The 17,662-nt window shown below is 32.8% G+C and overlaps 1 protein-coding gene across 1 annotated transcript; it reads left to right on the forward strand.

The window, feature by feature from the left end:
- Positions 1-1,475: 1,475 nt before the first annotated feature.
- Positions 1,476-17,400, forward strand: LOC132756387 (ubiquitin carboxyl-terminal hydrolase 3-like). The gene is made up of 14 exons (XM_060747448.1): positions 1,476-1,483; positions 3,241-3,411; positions 4,354-4,660; positions 4,952-5,006; positions 5,488-5,506; positions 9,852-9,965; positions 10,400-10,515; positions 11,060-11,170; positions 11,875-11,964; positions 12,881-12,999; positions 13,515-13,631; positions 14,358-14,431; positions 15,020-15,060; positions 15,820-17,400. Exons 1-14 carry the CDS (start codon positions 1,476-1,478, stop codon positions 15,990-15,992), a joined length of 1,515 nt encoding a protein of 504 aa, XP_060603431.1. The 3' UTR covers positions 15,993-17,400.
- Positions 17,401-17,662: the final 262 nt, after the last annotated feature.

Here is a 17,662-nt window from a genome sequence, read left to right on the forward strand (position 1 = left end):
TAGTCCAACTGTGTTTATAACGCAGTAGAAATATGGTGATAAATACTCCAAAATAAGTCATTAATTGCATTATCACTTGAATCTTTAATCTGTTTACTTTTCTTAAAAATTTAGTACAGTTTTTCCAAGTTTAAATTTATTGAAATATTTTGGCTCATCTGGAGGCGAGTAGCTTTAAATAGCCTGAATTATTCAGAGTATATTTATTTTAATCATATGGACCTTGGGATATTTAGTTCGGTTGTTTAAAAAGTTAATTGACTAATATTGCAGGTGAATTATTTTATTGCATGAGATGTCATGGGAGATCACAAAAAGTCAATTCCGATTTTATGCTGACTTGTTCGTTTCGTCATGTTTATGTTAAGTTGTACATAGATAATAATCTTTTCTAGCTAATACTGACACGCAATATTTGGGAGTAGATCTATATTTAGAAAACTCCTTTATTTTTTTTACTTGCACTTGCCTAAATCCATAAAGATCGAAAAACTGTGGTTTTAATGAAATAAAATGAACATTGCAAGGTGACAAAATTTGAGATATGAAAGCCAAAAATTATTCATACTTTATTAAAAAATAAATTGCGTTCGCGAAATTAGTCTCTTTTCGCACTTTACAATTTAACGGACATATCACCAATCTCCTACGCAGTGATCTCCCCTTATCAGTACAGAGATCTCTGCCATCACAAACATTGAAATATCCAAATTTGGATATTTATTTTTTTTAGCTTTTTAATTTATTTTTCATTATTTTGTGTACTTTTGATAATTTTTTGTTAAAATATAACGGACGTAGGTACAAAAAGTTAAAAATAAAACAGAAAGAGAAAAATGACGTTAGATTTTCTATGTAACGGTCGATATTTACATTTGAATTTCGACGTTACGTCATGTGACTTTCATCATCATGTGACGTCTGTGAAGGCAGTGATTACAATTCTGCCAAGGGAGGTAATCAGTGTGAGGAGTTTGACATATCACGTGACGATGACGCAAAACATAAAATAAGCATCCGCGTAAAAAACAGAACCGTCGTAGAAATATAGTGCAAATTCTTAACCGAAAATTTACAAATGGCATGAATCTGAGATTATGCACACAATTTTGCTTTCTTCGCATAAGAAGAAAGAATGATGAATGACACGAACTTTTACACTATTCAATAAGGCTTGCCTTTATTTTCATTTTCTCGCGTATGAATAATTTGACCTCAAAATACACAACAATGTGATCCGTTGAATGAACGATAATTTGTGAGCATAACTTGCATATTTTGCTCGTATATGTGGCGTTTTTGGTATTTTACATTAGAGTTTCTCGTTTCAATGTGTATTTAGCATTGGATAATTTGTATAAAAGGACAGTTTGAGAAGATAATCTTATGGATTGCCCTCATTTGGAAGAGTCAGCTCGAGTTACGACGCCCTTTGAAGTTGATGCAAAATCAGTGAATATCCCGTGCACTTTAAGATGTGCAGGTATGATGAAAGTATATATAAAAAACCATGCAAAATTAAGAGTTGTAAGGTCATTCAGCAGTTAAAATTTTTAATAGAAGGAATACAACGGGGGAGTAACTTAATAGAAAAAATTTTTCATTTTCCGTATATTCGCCCTTTAAAAATTTTCGACCCAAAAAAAAAATTTAAATTTTACTTTTCAGTATCCCCCATTTTCACGTAAAAAAAGTCACTCTTCATGACAGTTTTGAAAGTCGATAAAAGGTTTTTTGAACTTAAAACTATTTGTAAACAAGTATATTTGTATTTATATGATTTTCTCTCGTCGATTCTGACTCTTATTTGGAAAAAAAAACTTGCCCCAAAAATAACAAATACATTCATTTTTGTCTTTTTTTAAAAAATTCATTTTCTAAAGTTAAAAACTTTTAAATACTTCAAAAAACAACCGTCAAATTAGAGATGGAAAATTACCATGACGCCCGCTCCTGGAGCTTACCTCATTCGGAAAAACCTTTACCTTATGAAAATATAGGGCCCACCCCTAAATTTGCAGGGTTTTTTTCAGCTGATCTGATCAAAATATATTTTAAATTAAAAATTTTAAGAAACTCAATATTTTTTTTTAATTGTAAAATGTGTTTGATAAATTAAAACATTAAAAATTTTATTATTTTTAAAAAAAAATTTTATACTGAATTGGGTTATGGCCCCGTTCATTTAAACATTTTGATTGGAGATTGGGGCAAATGAGTGTCTAATTAAAATTTTTTGTTTTTGGATGGTGTATTTTTTTGCAGAAGTATTCATACCCAAATTTATTTAGGCCGAATCGTGAAAAGGCCGAAAGATGAGAAAAGGAAATTGAAATTAAATTTAAATTTTTATTTTCAAAAATTTTTTCTGATGACCCCGACAAATTTATACCTGGCTAAATCTTTTAAAAAACAAAATGTAAAAATATTTTGTCAAAAATTTTTTAGGATGAAAATTTGGGTTGAAAAGAAAATAAATTTTTTGAAAGTATATTATTGTAACCCAAAAAAACATTGGCACATTTTTTTCACACTTCAATTTGTAAATTATGATCTTTTATTTAAGTTGAGGGAAATTTTTTTTCCATTACTTCCTTTTTTATCAGTTAAAAACAGCAAATTTTGATTTATAAAAATTAAAATTTAAAAGTATCTATTTCAATGTAAGACGAAAAGAAACCCGGAAAATTTTGACATGTGGAAAACATGCTTGGCAGTAAATATTTTTTAATTTCCATGACAGAGGAAGGGGAAACATTATTTTGGTTTTTTGGGCGTCTTTTGTCACAAATCTGTTATCTTGACCATATCACAGAAGCGACAAGTCCTTTCAATTCCATCTACAGCAGTACAGCTTCAAAACTTGACCGGTGCATGCACCTGTTTTAACGCTACCTTCAAGAACCACTTAGAGGCTCATATTTTGTTCAAACATTGCACTTGTTTTCCTTTATGATTAATTTCATTAAACATACTTTATCAATTTGGAATTAACTTTTTGTTAAAAGTGCAATGGTATTGTACGGAAATTGTTTTCGAATAACAAATTTGATAGATTTTGAAAATTTTACATACTAAGTCTAAAAGTTAGGCTTTAAATGAAAATGTGACATGAACAGAAGTTTATTTTTCATTCAAGTGCTTTAAATTGTAAATGATTTTGTTGCTAAAATACTGTTAGTTTTCCTTACAAGTAGTTTATTTTATTAATTGAGAGAGATAATTTAATTTATTATTTAGATATGTGAGTGGTCATGCATTGAAGCATCATGAATCAAGGACTGGACATTGTGTGTGTATGGATGCTGACAGTTTTGCTGTGTACTGCTACACATGTGATGAATTCGTCACAAATGACACCAAATCTGGACATGTAGACTTGTTGAGGAAAAACTTACAGACCATAAGAAGGTAAAGAGAAAATATATATCACAAGAACTTGCATTTACATTTATGCATGTATATAGAATTTGGTTAATCTGTTAAGCAGTTTTATGGAAGTTTTTGTGAAAATGTAGCACATTAACAAATATTTGTTCACCATTTGGATTCAGGCCAGCTCCATAAAATTAAATGTTTCACCTAAGATCAGGGCTTCCATTATGATTAAGTTCTAAAATTTGGAAGTCAGAGACTGCAAATTGTCTGACATAGGGAGTTACATTATCTAGATAAAGAAAGAAAAGCATTACATGATTTTGGAAGTCACTAGCCAAACCTGAGGAATAAATGACTCCCAAACTTCCACTAACAGTAGTGCGATAGCTCAGTTAGACCACTGGCTGTCACTCCTGAGGTCCCGGGTTCAATCCTGGGTAACATCCTTGGGTTTTTTTTAATGACACTTTCAGTGTTTCTAACCTAACTAGAGTGTACTGGTAAGAAATCCAGGTATTCCTCGCATTAAAAAGTGCTATACACTGGGCATGTAAAAGAACCAAGGGATCTATTCAATAAGAGCTAGGGACTGGTTCCCAGATTCCCTTGTATCTCATAGCTGTCTCTGAAGTGACTAGTCTAGAGTCATGTCTATGTCACCGTGAGGGGTTTGACATTGATTAATGGAAGATAGATAGATAACGGTAGCCCTGCCCAAGGTTATCAATGAATCATGTATAATTGTTCATGTACACATATAATTGTTCATGTAGTACACATATAATTGTTCATGTAGTACACATATAATTGTTCATGTAGTACACATATAATTGTTCATGTAGTACACATATAATTCTTCATGTAGTACACATATAATTCTTCATGTACACATGAACTATCTGCATTATAATGCTTTCCAATAATTTTCTGTTATTTTATTTTTCCCAACATTATGTTTATGTGATTAACTAACAGCGCACAGAACCAGTTACGCCAGAAGTCACAGAGACGACGGTCAGATAGTTCACAGTCTGAATCGGAAAATGACAGAAAACGACAAAAGAAAGACGATAAATTAAAAAAGATAAGACCAAAATCTTCTGGTCTTAGAAACCTTGGCAACACATGTTTCATGAGTGCAGTCTTACAATCTCTTAGGTATGCTGGAGATATTACCTTGTTAATTGAATTAATTAACTACTTTTACAAGCATTTTAGTGCTTTTGTAGAATATATTTTTTCATTAATATGCCATACTTTTGCATTGATGGAAGAATTTGTTGTATTGCACTATGTTTGGAAAATTTTCTTTTTGTTATAAATGAAAATTAATTATGGTGGCTAACAGATGGGTCTCAATGGCAGAGGGTTTAAGGTTGCTCACTTGCCCATTTTCAGTTTGGGTTCAAGTGTTGCTAGGGATTTTGGATTTTTTTTTTTTTTTGAGGTAGCTTACTGAAGGTTAATGACTCTAAAAGATGCAGATTAGTGATGAAATTGTGCTGCATACACAAGAGCTTCCAAGGTCTTCCTCTACCATATAAATGTGAAGGTTACCTTGTGACCATTACAGCATTTTAAAAACACGAAACTGATAGTTTTTGTAGTTTACCCTGCAGATCAGGGCAGTAAGCTGCTTTGAATGTACCAGAGCACAGTTTGGCTAACAAATTGTTCCTGTCCTTTGCAAGGTACTGCTTTTACTTCTGCAATTGTCAGAGCAGAGGTACAGTGCAAATGACCGTAGAAAGGATTTCATGATCCACATCAAGGGAAAATTTACCCGCCTGTCCCGGAATCTAAAACCCGGTCGCCCGGTTTTACATCCCAAAGTTCACCAAAAAAGGGTTACAAGACGTTTCAGTTTCATTTTAAAAATTATCAGCGTAATTTAGTCATGAAAAAATATAATTCTAATTTATGTTGCTTTATAAAAATCAAAAGATAAAAGACATATTGGTTTAAGTTATTACGTTATAAAGGGGTTATGATTTAAGTTTAGTCAAATTTTTTAGTAACATTCAAAAATTTCTGTGGTTTTTATCAAAACAATCCTCCCAGATACAAAAACAAAAAAATTCTAAAATTTGAAAACGCAAAAAATTCAAGGCGGCAATGATGAAGATGTGTAAGTCTTTTATATTAATATAAGGTCCAACAGATAAAAAGGAAAGTTTTACTAACCAATATCTGGAATTCGGTTTTTAAAAACTGTCTTTCTGCTTCCACATTTGTTTGTTTGGCAGTGACGAAGATGGATAGGTCTTAAATATTGTGATAAAGTTTTACGTCTAAGGGAAGATTTTAGCATTTAATCATTCAAGTGCCTTGTCCATTATTTACTGGAAAACAGTATGTAGTGTGGTTCTCCAACTCTTCTTTTTTTTATCTCTCTCCTTGATTAATTCTTAAAGTAAGGGTCATTTGTGGCAGAGTTGTTTAAGTTGCTGATATTGCATTACTTTTATCCTTTTATGTCACTTAACAGTTCCAATGATAAGCAATCATTTGTTTTTTGTGCCCCCACGTTAGTGGCGGGCATTTAGATTTACCCTTGTCCGTCCGTCCGTCCGTTCACTTTTGTGTCGCACGTAACTCAAAAAGTATTTGACCTAGAGTCATGAAACTTTACAGGAATGTTGATCAGCATGTGTAGTTGTGCACCTGGGTATTTTCGTCTGGATATTTTTAGTATTTTCAGAGTTAGTGCCCTTGACTTAGTTAAATTTTGCAATTTTCAACTTGTGTCGCATGTAACCAGGCTGTCAACCAATTCCTATATTCCTATAAAACTCCTATATTTTGGGTCGGAATCCTATATTTTAAAAAGCCTCCTATTTTTCCTATATTCTCCTATATTTTGAATATTTTTCCTATATTTTTTAAAAAATATATTGCCGAGGAATTCAAAGAGATTTAAATTTTGGTACTGCTTTTGGCCTTTTGTATTTTACAGGTAAGAGAATGTGTATGCCTGCATCAGCATCACATTACTATGCTCAAGGCTGCTGTGCTCCACATAGCAATCTGCATGGTCACCATGAAAAGCAGTGCATCAGTATGTCAACTTTATTTTAGGTGACCATTCAGATGATGGTCATGCATTGCTGTAACTTTCTGCCGGGATGCTGATGCTGTGGTTCAAAGCTAATGCAGGCTGTCCGCTGCGTCCCTAAAAATCCTAAAAAAATCCTAATTTTTTCAGTTTGGCTAAAATTCCTAAAAAAGTGAAAAATTCAAAGGGAATTCCTAAAGATGCCCTATTTTTTCACTGAGACTCAGAAATTCCTCATTTTTTTTTATCTTTTGTTATAAACATACTTATAACTTGTAACCCTGTCAAAATAATCACGGACATAACTAAGTTGACCATGTTTTGAACATGGTCAAAAATGATTTGGCCATGATTTGCCAACTCAAAATTGATGACATTGTAACATTGCTATTTCATAATCAAAGCAGTTGTTGATAATCATGTTGACAGCAAAAATACAGTCTAACTTGCCCATGCGACCACGTGTATTAAGCGACTTTTGTCTTAAACGACCACTTTAAATTCCCCCCGATCATTTACTCTCTATATCTTTAATGTATTAAGCGACTTTTGCTCAACGCGACCAGCGACCGCTAATTAGTCACCTAATTAAAATAAAGCTTTTCATTAAACGACCACTTTTACCTGTCAAGTAATTGTGTTTTAAGAGAACGCCGCCTTGTAATGTGACAAGTGTCAACAATCAAAACACAACAAATAAACGTGTGAAAATCTCTATTTCCCAAACCGGTTTAGCGTATGCAAATGAAGGTAAGTATACGCGTGACGTGTATTATCCAATAATATCAGATAAACAATGCAACGCTCCGCCCCTACTGAGATGGTGAATACGCTTGGCTTGTTGACATTTAGACTGCATTGAATTGACCTTGAACTTGATCAGCAGTTAAATTTATCGTAACAATTAGATGTAGTTTGTTTATTTCAAATGAAAAAATGCACAACACAAAACATCTTCACTATTAGGGTTTTCGTGTTGGAGACAAGGAAAAACAACGGAGAAGTTAACAAATTCTAGAAAAAATGTCAAACATGTACGTAATGGATCAAAACTGTTTTGCACCCCGTTTTGTCAATAAATATCAGAAAGTTATGTTTTACATTTGCATCCATTTAGATTATCGGAGCGTACTAATTATTCAACATTTATATAAAAATGAAGTTAAAAAGCATTCCTACCGCATAAGAAAGATGTCATTTATAAATTTTGACTTTTATATCATGCTGACTGTCTTAAGAGACCGTTTCATTAAGCGACCGTTTTGGGTGTTTCCCTTGCGCGGTCGCTTAATACACGTTTGACTGTACTACCATATCATGGTCCTGAAACTCAAATCATAACCATAAGAGTCCACTTATTCTGGAATATTTTGACACTTTTTTACCAACTCCAGATATCTTGAATTTTATGTTTGTTCATTTTATCCAAATTTCTGAAGTGGTCCATTTATATCATATCATATTTAAAAATGATCATTATGAAGCTGTTGTAACACAATCTTAATTAAAAACATGTGTAAATAGTTGTCAAAAATTAATGTACAATTTGTTTACTCACAACTCTTTTATTTAAATCTGCATAATATCAAAACAACATTGTAAAGTACTGAATGGGTTAACGTAGACTTTGAAAAATTAATTCTTTCCCTCATACTTATTTATCCTTTTTGATGTCTTTGTAGCAGAAATTACTTATTTTGCCACAAAGTTTTCAATTTCATTCAACTCTTGTTCTTTCATTCATCTGGTACAATTTAGGAAAATGCAGACTCATATAATTAATCACACTCAAAAATAATTTGGCAGTTCAGTAATATAATGCTCATTTCCAATTACAATGTACACCCATTTTGCAATTATGTGATCTAGATAAACTGCAATTGAATGGTCTGTGTGATGAACTTTTTTGATGTGCAATTCTTTGTGTTGATTATAGATGCTTCCCATTTATTCAAATGACTGTACTAAGGCAAATGCCTTTTTACTTCCTACTTGTACAAAAAATTTCATTTGTCCATATTCAAAAACTGCATTGTGCAAGAATTTTACTGTATAAGAATTCCTTTTAGACACTTGTGGTTATAACATTCCCAAAACATAGGTAAAACATGTTATTTTTGACATGTTCAGCCAGTTTAGAAAAATATGATTTGACCATTTCTGCAGGGGAGGCAGTTGACCAGTGAGTCCACACTGGTAGCACCTTTGCTCTAACTAAACTAGAACATTATTTGTGAGTTACTTTTGTGTCAAATATGCAAAGATTAGCCCTCATCATGGTCCTTTGGGACCTTAGTTTATTTAGTTATAAAATTGCAAATTTTAGCCCTAAAATTTCTATTATGTACCCTAACATTCCTAATTTTAGCCCTGAAATTTCTGAAAAATTACCCTAAAATTCGCCCTTATTTTATGTGGGAAGGTGCTGGACAGCCTGCTAATGGTGTCCTTCACTTATACGGTAGACATTTTATTGTAGAAACAGCATGTGTAAAAGTAAGAATAATTAACATTTATATAAGCATTGGTAAGTTAAACAATTTAAGTTGAAAACTCCTATTTTTTGCCTTAAAATGGTCCAAAAACTCCTATATTTCCTGCAAAAATATTCCTATATTCCTCCTTTATTTTGGATAAGACCTGGTTGACAGCCTGATGTAACTCAAAAAGTATTTGACCTAGAGTCATGAAACTTTACAGGAATGTTGATCAGCATGTGTAGTTGTGCACCTGGGTATTTTCGTCTGGATATTTTTAGTATTTTCAGAGTGATTGCCCTTGACTTAGTAAAATTTTGCAATTTTCAACTTGTGTCGCACGTAACTCAAAAAGTATTTGACCTAGAGTCATGAAACTTTACAGGAATGTTGATCAGCATGTGTAGTTGTGCACCTGGGTATTTTCGTCTGGATATTTTTAGTATTTTTAGAGTTATTGCCCTTCACTTAAATTTTTGCAATTTTCAACTTGTGTTGCAAGTTTCTCAAAAAGGATTTGACATAGTCATTAAACCTTATGGGCAGGTTGCTCAGCATATTTTAGATTTGCACCTGGGGTTTGCTTGTGGATTTATCCAGTATTTGCAGAGTTATTTCCCTTGAATTAGTAAAAAGATTGACAGAACAGTGGCGCGGTGGGGGCACCCGTGTCCTATAGACACATTTCTAGTTCTTAGCTACATTTATTCATGACTAATAATGCACTCAATTTGCACCTTTGGTCTTCCCCAACTGCCATAGCCGTATAGTCACCATATTTCTCTAAAACTGTTGGTGTGTCTTTAAATCAAGTCCTAAAAAAATAAAACATGAACAAAAATTAAACAATAATTTTTCCTTAAAAGAGACATAAACTTGTTTGATGCTTCTGTTTATTTGCTATTATTGACAACATATTTGGGTTTTTTTTCTCTCCCCAGTTTGCTTGTTGAAGAGTTAAGGAAGACATTGATAGCTATATGGGAAGGTGGGAAGTCAGCAATATCCCCAGAATCCCTGCTTCATGTTATCTGGAAACTTGTCCCGAGGTTCAGGTATGTTGAAACGTTCTTGTTAATCCAGACGTAACATATTCATATTACGTAAATTCAATGTGCTTCAAAAGTTAATTGCATAAACCATGTAAGTACAATGTAAAGTAGCATTATGATATTGAACGATCGCATGACAAAACAACCCTTACAGTCATTTTACAAATGACGCCAAAAGACTATAACAATGTCATTGATGTTTAAAATAAAAAACACAACTGAATTACCTTTGAAATGTTAAAGATAAATATGAACAGGTAACAAACAATAAGCAAATTTCAAAAGTTTTTTTTTATTTATTTCAAGACCTATAGAATTGAATTTCTTTAAATTTAAAGTAAGTGAGGTTAATGGTTGTTATGTCATGCTGGGGGGGGTCAATTTTGATAGTGAGACAGACAGAACAATGATGAATGTGTAAACTGTATATATTTCAGAGGGTATCAGCAGCAAGATGCTCATGAGTTTATGAGATATCTGTTAGACAGACTTCATACAGAGTTACTGGCCCTGCTGCCATATACAGCTACAAATAATAATAGCCCATTTATAGGTAACCCTTTGAACTGTGATGAGATAGATTTATATATGATTACTGTGTATGATTACTGTGTTCTTTAATGGAGAGAGATTATTTTAGCATATCGGACTGGATTTTCTGGCAATATCATTGGTGCTGAGAATTGTCCATCCATTTACGAGCTGGGATCGAAAGTGATTAGCCTTTGCCACCAGTATAGAGCCAGGCCAGCCTGACCAGGCTCTATACTGCCAGCTCAGATTTTGTTATTTGATATTGAAATCTCTTAAACAGTTGTGATATTAGGATGCTTATAATTGATCACTCTAGCATATTGCCTTTGTAATTTTATTACTGCTCATCCGAAATCCAAACTGTGCATAATTATTCCACAAACAGACGAAAAACTAATGTTGGATCTATTAGTGTGAATTTACTTGTAATAACTACAAACTGTGCATAATTATTCCACAACGCACCCAAAATAAATATCAGATCTAATACTCTGAATGTAAGTGTATTTAGTATATGCTAAAAAAAATTGTTTTATTTATCTTGTGGTATTTTCTAATTTTAGGTCCGAAAGGTAAAAGTACTATTGTAACAGCCATATTTGGAGGTTTATTACAGAGTGAAGTCAACTGTCTTATATGTGGTGTAGAGTCCAAAAAACATGATCCCTTCCTAGGTACAGTAGATATATTATTCTTGATGGTGATTTCAATTTTAAGTTCAGTTTGAGTACTGTTCAAATTTAGCAAGTAAATAAGAAGCCCTGTTCAAATTAAGCAAGTAAAGAAGTACTACCATCCAAATTTAAAAAGTAAGTGTGTAGTACTGTTCAAATTTAAGAACAAATAGCATAACTATTCAAATTAAAGTGGTCTTTAGCTTTTATTTTCTGTTGGAAAATCAGTTCAGTGTTGTTTCAGTAATTTTATCTTGGAAAAGTGCATCATATCACTGTTAAACCTTCTTCAAAACAGCGTCCTGAGAGCTTTTTATATCACGTTAGTGAAGTTCATTTCTAGAAATAGAAGATTTTTGGAAACAAATTGTCCACTTTATAAATTTAAATATAGAGAGCGGAAAGATAGATTGGAAGTATGGAGGGGTTTCATTATTGTTTATTTACTTTATCATCAGCAAATTTCATTTTCCACCTTAATTCTTTTGATATGACAATTGTAAGTAAAGAGGTATCTAAAAAATAATATATTTAACCTTTAGAAAAGCTTTAAACAACAAATAAATGAGTATTACAGAATAAAACCAAAATAAATTTACACATCTGGAGATGTGGCTCTTTAACTCCTAGAGATATGTGCCATGGCATAAATTTGTAACTATGTATATAAAGAAAGCTGTCATTCTAATGTTTTATTTTTGCAGATCTTTCATTAGATATACCAGTTCAGTATCATAACATAAAATCCTCAAAAGGCAAAGAAAATATAGACCAGCCTGTATGTAAATTAGCAGGTAAAAACTTTCTGTTATGTTTTTGTATGATGTATTCTTTTTCTTTATTCATGATTTGCAAGAAGAAAGAATAGTGGGCACGCGTTATTGATGCTGACCGCTCCAAAAAATTCTATTTTGGATCTCCCTAACCTAACCTCTATTTTGATTGTCAACCCTATATTATTATTTTTTTTGCCTGTCTGTCTGAGATATTGCATTTACACTCTTTGCTAATTACTGTCCCCAGACTTTCTTTGTTGCAATATTGTAATTAGTCATTCAGTTTAATGGTATTAAGCTAAATTGGACTGTAACAGATAAATTATTTAATTGTATATTGATTTGAAAGAGTAATGTTTGTCAATTTTTTGATAAAGTTGGTGACACATGATAGAAATCATAGAAATCATTACATAATCTGCATGTACCTACAGTACTATAATAGCAGTTGATTTGTTGTGAGGGAGCATTTAATTTTGTTTTCATGTAGAAAACATGAATTTAAACTTTTTTTAAATTTGAAAACAATACGGTTTTTAGCTCGACTGTTTGAATAGGGAGAGCTTTTGTACTCGCCCTGGCGTCAGTATTGGCATTGCTGTCGCTGTTTGGTTCAGTTTCTGCATGCAAGTTGGTTATTTCAAAAACTACTGGTCGGAATGGATTGAAACTTCACACAAATGCTCTTTGTGATCAACTAATGTGTCCCATAAGTATGAGTTACCATTGTGAGAGTTATGCCCCTTTTCTTGCTATCAAGCACTGAGAAAAGTGAACAGCTCTTGTTTGTTTCATTTTACTACAATAAAATATCATTGAAATGTCATTGAACATGGTTAAAAAATTCTATATCATCCATGTAAGCAGTATTATCCTCTTTTGTGTATGGGTAGAACAATATTTCAGAGATAATTCTGTTATTTAACCATTTCAGAATGTTTAACGCATTTCACAGAGGTAGAAGAGCTAGAGGAGACAGAGTTGTATATGTGTACAGGGTGTAAAAAGAAACAGCGATCTACTAAAAAATTCTGGATACGTAGACTTCCTAATGTAAGACTCATTTTGAAGGTTTTAAGTGTTAAAACCTTGTCATTTTGCACCATGAAATCCCTTGAGAAATATTAAATTGGGGAAAATTATAAAAAAAATAAAACATTCAGTTGGTGAAAATTGTGTATTGGGAATGATGCCTTATTTTGGCCTGAAAATGCCCTGCAACAGGAGGAATTGTTTATAAACTGCCTGCCTATCTAACTTTCCCCATTAAATAACCAAATTTTTCTGTTTAAAAAAAAAAAATAAACATAATAAAGGAAGTGAAAATGTTCAAACTTTTTAGAAATTGCATGTAGAATGACTGTTTCAATCTTGGTTTTTAGTTTTGCAACAGCATATCTCAGGGATTCTCTTGACATGAACCAGTACCTTCACATAACAATTATTTTATTTTCATATCCAAAATTTGAGCTCAAATGGACATTATACATGTTAAGTTCGACTGCAATTAACAAGCCCATATGGCTATTTTCAGCTCATTATTCCATCATTCTTCTTGCACATTTCAGGTTTTATGTTTACATTTGAAGAGATTCAAGTGGGTGACATCATTTCGACAAAAGTTGGAGACGTATATAGAGTTTCCGTTAACAAATCTTGATATGAACAAGTACATTTTAGACATGGTAAATAACTCAATATAATGTTTGAATGAAGAAAAATATGGTCTCATTTTGGCAGAATACAATATTTTAAAGACTTGGAAACTACTGGAATAAGAATATTTTGAAGCATCTTCTATGATATGGTTATAGTTGTTTAGTTTGTGGAATGAGAGTAATGACCTTGTGGTTTAGATGTTTGCCTCTTAACCGAGGTTTTGCAAAAAAAAACAACAGCAGCAAAACATGCTTCTCTCGGGACAATAAGGTTTTCAATATCAGAATGTTTGAAGTTTGTAACACTAGAGGTCAGTCAATATCATCTTTCCTGTTTTGGCGCCGTATGACCTAAACTGTGTTGGTGTGCCATATCAAACAAACAGAGCTGATGTTTTCCTTATCAAGTTAATTGTACTTGCTGAATTTGTGAAGACCAAGCCTATTTGTATAAACACTTTTATACTTTAAAATGCTTAAGAAAGCTTCTTGACAGCGTTCCCAGGAATTTAAATATAGTGCTATTTGCAAGGGGAGCAGTGGCCTAGTGGTTAAGGTTTCTGCCTGTCGACCCAGGGATCATGGGTTCAAGCCCTAATAGGGTCATGACCATGTTTCTTCATATGACACCAGTACTGGTTGGTTCCAGGAGTTATAGACTCGAAAGTGATTAACATAAGTTGCAATAACTTGTTTCACAGTCAAGCTTAGATAATTATGTTTAAACAAAAGTGCTATTTGTAAATATTTCAGCATGAAACAAGGGGTACAAGTGTAGGAAGTAATATCTATGATTTGGCTGCTGTGATTGTCCACCATGGATCAGGGTGAGTCAACAGTTACCATGTCTTGCCTATCAGACTGGACCCGGTTGTTCAAAACATTGGTTAAAAATAACTTATGAACAATTTTTCATTAGTTTTACCCATGTCAGAATTTTCATCTGGGTTCAATATTTTTAGTATTAATATGCGCTCATTCAATATCCTCTATTATTATAGGGTTATTACTAACTCAAGATTGAGGAAAAGAAATAACAATTACAGAGAGAAAGCTGTGATAATTTTATCATGTTGCTATGGTTATATTTTGTACATATAATAATTTTTTTAATCTTCCCAGGCTAGTTTTTCGAAAAAATGTCTGAAAATTATGAACCATTTAATAGAGAAAAAAAGGAATACCTAAAGAACACCCAAAACTGCAAAATTGAAAATGTTGCAGGCACATTTGATTGAGCTTGTTCATGGAAGGTACTGTAAAGGCACGCGCCCTAGTCCTGGCTTAAGCAGAATTCAACATTTAAACACACAAATGGTGAAATTTTGATTTTAGAAAATCAGCATTGTATTTATGAACCATTAAATGCATGGAAAAGTAATAATTTGTTTATTTTGTTATTGTCTGATTTCTAGGGCAGGGTCAGGTCACTATACAGCATATGTATTAAATGAAGGTAAGTCATTTTATACCCTGGAAATGTTTCCTTTGTATTTAATGGTCAAAGTTTACTTGGACAGTCTGCTATCAGGAAAACAGGAATGATTAAGTGTCGTATCATTATAGAATAGAAATAAAGTATTGCAATGTTAATTTTGTTTTATTACATGCCCATTCTCCTTTTTTCGGCTATGTTTAAACAGAACAGTGTATGATATGCAAATGAGGCGTTTGACATGAAATGTATTTAACTAGGCTGTTATATTTCCCTTAGTGGTTGAGGTAGTAGGTTTCAAATCACTTGCCCCTCACTGCTGTGGGTGTGAATCCTGCCAGTGAATTTGGATTCTTTCATGTGAGGAAGCCATTTAGCTAGCTTATGGAGCATCGGTGCCTGCAGGCAGAGTCCAATTTTGTGAAGAGCATAATATCTCCTACACTCATGGAGGGATTTTATTAAAACTACATAGAAATGTTTACTATGAGAAGCCGTGTCTCAGACATAAACCAGGTCTCTAGTTTAAAGGTCAAAGTCACACTTAGAGCTCATTGAAAAACGCTGGTAATGATTTCTGGCCATGTGGATTCCCTGTCGGGCAAGCCATTGTTTCCTTGACTTACACTTGTTACAGAAACAGGTTCAAGAACGCGTCTATAAGCTTATAGCTTCCTACAAATTAAACTAAAATAAGTTCTGTATACACTGAAACCAAGCTTTTTAACTTGAAAATAAAGTCAGATCCTTTTTCATTTAATATTTTCTCTATATTTCAAGGTCAATGGTACCATTTCAATGACAGTTCAGTAACAGCATGCGAACAGGAGACGGTGATGCGATGTAAAGCGTACATCTTGTTCTACATCCGACGAGAGATACGCCTGCCAGATTATCTTAACGTATCCAACGGCAACGGCCGAGCTGGTTCTCATTCCAGTTCACGTAGTTGAGAAACATTTTAATTAAACCACTTTTTACCAATTAAAGAGAGAGTAGTGAAACTACTTTGTGATCTGGAGAAGGGCATCTTATTATTATATGTTTAAAAAAATCACCATCTAAGCTTATTATTTGATGAGCTAAAAATAGAAAAGAAAAACTAATGGTGAGCAGTCAATATTCTTACAGCCTTGTGCTATTGTGCTATGGGTTTTGTTATGATTAAAAGAAGGGACCTATGACAGTAAGTGTAAAATGACTACACTCTGTAGTTTCAATTGTTGCTGATTTTTTTTTTCAACCAACAAGAGTAGTTTCCCTTGTTTCACATTGATTTTTTTTAGCAACAAGAGTGGTTTCCCTTGAAACACATTGATTTTATTTGTCTACCAATACAAGTAGTTTCTATTTTTACATTTTCGAAATAGTGCTATTGTCGGAAGTAAGAGTTTCTTTTATTGAAATGGAACAATCATTAGATGTAATTAAGTATACTTTTCAATATCAAATCATATTAAAGTAGATACAAATTGAGTTCGGTTATAAGGAATGCAGAAAATCCAGAATTTGACAAGATTCTTTTATTCCGTTCCTTGTATTATTAATACAATTGTTTATAATATTTCATAATTTTTAGGGTGATAATAATTGATAATCAGTCTCATATTTTGCCAGATTATATTCTGGTTTAACCCCTGCCTTGCTGGAACTGAATGGAAATAGCCTTTGCCTTCAGTATATAGCCAGGCCTACCTGAACATCTGATGCAGTCTGACTAGGATCTATATGTGGGTAGCTCAAGTTTTTGTCTTTGGATATTACTAAAATAATCCCATAAACTTTAAATGGAGTGTTCAAAATACAAGGCTGGGCAAATCCTATGTGAAAATTCAGCAGTGTTAAGGGACATTATCTGTAACAAGTCTTGTTTTCGTACAAAATTAAAAAAAACTAGTTCCAACCATGTCAATAAATGTTATTATTTTCTGAAGAAGAAAATAAGAAAGAAAAAGAAACCATTGATTATTTATTCATTGTAATTTTTTTTACAAAAATGTTGAGAATAAGGGAACTACTTTACTCTATCATTATTCAAACATGCATAAAGTTGTGCTAGGATGTACATAATATTATACAGTAAACTGTTTCACAGTTTCATCAAAGTTTTCGTTGAATGTTGGGAGGAGGGTTAAACAACCAAAGTCTTTCTTTTGTGATTAAGAATGAAAGAAGAATGAATAATTGAGGGAAGAATGAATAATTGAGAGAAGAATGAATAATTGAGAGAAGAAATGAATAATTGAGAGTAGAAATGAATAATTGAGAGAAGAATGAACAATTGAATAGAAGATTAAATGATGTAGTGACTGAATGACATTGTGACAGTATTTTGAATAAGTTTTTTATGCCCCGGGCATATAGTATTTGAACCGTCCGTCTGTCTGTCCGTACGAGGTTAACCTAGAACGGCAAGTTGGATTTTTCTTAAGTTCTACCTGTACCAATGGCTTCTAAGTTTACACACTTACTAATCAGTACAAAGTACATGATCTGAGCAAGTTTCATACCTCTGGCTTTCATATTTACCAAGTTATTGCCCTTTTCAGCACTTAGAAAATGAATAATGGTTAACCTAAAACGGCAAGTTGGATATCTTAAGTTCTATCTATACTAATGGCTT

The sequence above is a fragment of the Ruditapes philippinarum genome, unplaced genomic scaffold (assembly GCF_026571515.1).
Source record: "Ruditapes philippinarum isolate M1 unplaced genomic scaffold, ASM2657151v2 ctg570_1_1_1_1, whole genome shotgun sequence".
Lineage (NCBI taxonomy): Eukaryota > Metazoa > Mollusca > Bivalvia > Venerida > Veneridae > Ruditapes > Ruditapes philippinarum.

What these genes read in the sequence shown, in the direction of transcription:
- LOC132756387 (XM_060747448.1), top strand. An exon ending in CATTGATGGAAGAATTTGTT is followed by an intron (nt 4,661 to 4,951) that starts GTATTGCACTAT and finishes TGACCATTACAG; the next exon opens with CATTTTAAAAACACGAAACT. An exon ending in AAACTTGTCCCGAGGTTCAG is followed by an intron (nt 9,966 to 10,399) that starts GTATGTTGAAAC and finishes TATATATTTCAG; the next exon opens with AGGGTATCAGCAGCAAGATG.